Source organism: Coregonus lavaretus (assembly GCF_964263955.1).
Source record: "Coregonus lavaretus genome assembly, chromosome: 21".
In the NCBI taxonomy this organism is placed as follows: domain Eukaryota; kingdom Metazoa; phylum Chordata; class Actinopteri; order Salmoniformes; family Salmonidae; genus Coregonus; species Coregonus lavaretus.
The window spans coordinates 41,235,951-41,239,471 of NC_140008.1; the positions used below are offsets into that span (position 1 = coordinate 41,235,951).

At 42.4% G+C, this 3,521-nt stretch overlaps 1 protein-coding gene across 1 annotated transcript; it reads right to left on the reverse strand.

Annotated features, from left to right (window-relative positions):
• Window positions 1-741: 741 nt before the first annotated feature.
• LOC311148602 (forkhead box protein D3-B-like) lies at window positions 742-1,842 on the reverse strand (the record flags this gene model as incomplete). The annotated part of the gene is made up of 1 exon (XM_084185584.1): window positions 742-1,842. One exon carries the CDS (start codon window positions 1,840-1,842, stop codon window positions 742-744), a length of 1,101 nt encoding a protein of 366 aa, XP_084041710.1.
• Between the last annotated feature and the right edge of the window lie 1,679 nt (window positions 1,843-3,521).

Below are 3,521 nucleotides of genomic sequence, written 5' to 3' on the forward strand. Positions count from 1 at the left end.
CAATAGAAATATTGAAAGGATAGAGGACTACGTTTGTTATTGGCCTTAAATTAAAAGCACCGGTTTGCAATCTGTTTTAATCATTAAATATATAAAAAAAATTATCTAGGCTATTTGCTTACAAAACCATACTGATTTTTTGTCATATCCCAGGCTACTTTCAGATTATTTCCAACTATAAAAATGGTTTCAATTAGAGACGTTTCAATAGTAATTATCACAAAGCAGATCTATATCAGATAATTCCAAAACTACATAAAGAAAATGAATACTGCTAATGCTTCTTTTTTTAAAGATTTATTAACAAATGAATCAATTTTACAACACAATAGAGCTACATAGAATACATATATTTGAATTTATAAACAGACTATTTGTCCAGACTTAGAATAAGAACATGTTGTATCTTGTATGAAAAACCAAAGCAAAAGAGTTGATTATTTTCAACTAACAGTGAGCTCCCAGTTACAAAAGAAAATAGAAAATAATATCAGGAAATCCCATATAACTACAACTGTTGTACAGTTCAAACACCAAAAGAAAATAGGTAAAAGACAAACAAGTACAATTATTTATATTTTTACAAATATGTACAAATATTACCTGTACAAAAAGCATCCCTTTTCAGTTTCTCTCTTTTTTTGTCTTTACATGGCTACAGATTGGCGGACATCAGAGTCCAGTGCTGCCTATTTCGTGCTGCATATAGTCCCTCCAAGTCTCTAGAAAAATATGAGTATTTTATTGAGAATGCCATTTGGACACTGCTGACGTTACTGAGGGTAAAAACTGTCCCGACATTATATTGGATGGCATGCTAAGAATTGGTGCAATAGCTGCTGTTGTCCTGGTTAGGCCATGTGCGCTCAACAACGCAGACTGAACAGTCACCGGAGGCCGCATGAAAGTCTGTGCACTAGAGGAAGTGGATACCCCAATGATGTTTTCTATACTGAAAGACGGTCTACTGGAGGGTTCGGACTTGATCATAGACGCGGTGCTCAGGCTGTTAAGCTGCATCTGAAGGCTGGGGCTGAGCTGGGAGTTGAAGGCTTTTCTGTTCAGCTCAGCGGAGGACAAAAGAGGGACAGTCGGGGGAAGCATGGGACCTACCGGGTGCATGTAAGGGTACATCCCTGCTGGATGGGTGTAGGCTGGGTGAATTCCATAGTGACGTCCGTAAGGATTCCCAATACTGTAAGCCCCAAAACTTTGCATCATGAGGGCTGTCTGGTCCCTGAGAATATCTGGCTGGTGCCTCTTGAAACGTTTCCTCCTCCGGAGGAAGCTTCCGTTGTCAAACATATCTTCCGATTGTGGGTCCAGGGTCCAGTAGTTGCCCTTGCCAGGGTTGCCCGGCTCCCGGGGGATTTTCACGAAGCAGTCGTTCAGCGACAGGTTGTGGCGGATGGAGTTCTGCCAGGCTGGAAACTTCTCCCGGTAATACGGGAACCGGCTACTGATAAACTCGCAGATCCCGCTGAGTGTGAGTTTCTTCTGCGGGCTCTGGAGTATAGACATGGTGATGAGCGCGATGTAGGAGTAGGGGGGCTTCACCAGGCTGTTTTTCGGCTTGCTGCTTATGGAACCCGACGCGCTTTCCGTGCTGTCTGCTTTGGTCTCTCCCTCCCCGGCGCTCTCGCAGGGACTCCCGGGCCTCTCCTTCACTTCTATCTCCTCCACCTCCTCCGAGCGGTCGTGCATAACCCCCTGGCTGTCGCAGTCACTGTCCCGCTCCATTCCCTCATCACATTCGCCCACCACGTCGATATCCACATCCTCGGCAGTGAGCACTGTCTGACCGGACATGTCGTTGGCACTGTTGCCACCAGACAGGGTCATCACAACTTACTTTACTGAGAAACAACCAGGGATCTAGGAGCGTGGGTGCGCGCGCGGCACGTAGCCGTTAGATCAGATGTCGCCGGATTCTAAATGCAGGTCAGACCGGTCTGCCAGAGAAACTTAAACTTCTGAAAATATTTATCCAGTCTACTAAGCTTCGTAGCGTCTTCTTCTTTAGGGTTTTCGTGTGGGTGCGCTTCACGGAACGGTGTCCTTCAACCGCTATTTCCTAGTAAGAGTGATTTTGAGTGCGAAGTTTAGATGACACGTGCTTTTAAAGCCGGTGTTAAGGACGGTCTGAAAGATTACTTTTCCAGTTTAAGATATACGATCAGTGCTGCCACGTGATTGGGTGACGTCAGACGTCCCCCTGCTAAGTCATGCAAACTGAAGTTGTTTAATGGATTTGTCAACAATGGGACAACAGTAATGCTGCTTTTCACTTTCTGGCTGTGTTCCTCCGTCATAGACAATTTAACCGTAGCTGGGGGAAGAACAAAATAATATTGGCCTGCATGATTGAAAAATCTGATGAGCATTAATTCGGGGCTGCGCTAAATCCAAATCTTAACTTTGCTTAAAACAAATTGCTTGTGTTGAAAGCTACTGAATGGAAACGTCGACAGCTAAGTTAATCGAATCTCTTGGAGTTATTGTTGTGTATGCATGGAATATAATAATGTTATTTAATTGGGAAATAGGCTATAGGCTAGTCCATCATTTGTGTTTGCTTGCTCAGTACCCAAATTACTTTACGCTAATTCTTACTTTAGGCATAATACTTATTGGTCAAATACATACTTATTTTACTGTCTATAAAACAACTATTATAGGCCTACTAAAAATATAAAGTTTCACTTTCACGATGGATTTTGCAAATTGAACCAGATAATGTAAGGCTATATTCAGTCGATTAATTCAGTGGATTTGTCAAAGGTGAGAAGGATATTGAGCAACAACAGTGGAAAATAAGAAATAAAGAATTGTTAGCAGATTTTGCCAGAGGTGTTAACGACCTAATCATTGTAAGTGTTAGCATATGAATAAGTAGGAAATACGGGACCGGGTGAATGCAAAAGATCCATTCACAACCATGAAGGTGCGCGGTATATGTGGGCTGTTCTCAAGAAAGGATGTAGAAACGAATAGAGAAGTTTGAGAAAATGTTGCCCGATGTCATTGTAGCGAGTGGATCGAGGGGGGTCAGGAGAAGTATGTATCATTACCATCCGTGTTCTGATAATAGCGTGCTAACAGCCTGATGATGGTCGGACACATAGCACTGTTTATCTATTCAAAAGAGGAATGGTTCATTGCTAATTTATTAACGCTGCGGTTGCATGGTTTGTTGTGAAGAAATTAAAAAGGAGAATCTTCCTATCTTACATTTTCTATGGGCACAAGTAATATAACGTCCTATTGATTCGGTCTGAAACCCACCTCCTGCCTTAATGAAAATATATTTAATTGACAACAGAATCAATTATTCTTACCACCCCTCCATTAGAACTAACAAAAATGTGTAAATTACTTTACGATGGGAACGGAGTAGCAGTTAACCATGACAAGGTCTATTTCGCTCAGTTCAGCCCCTCGTCTGGCCTCCATTGAAAAGCTAAACAGCAATCTGTGCACATTGGCGTTGCACTGTGAGGATTTCGCTAACCACTAACCAC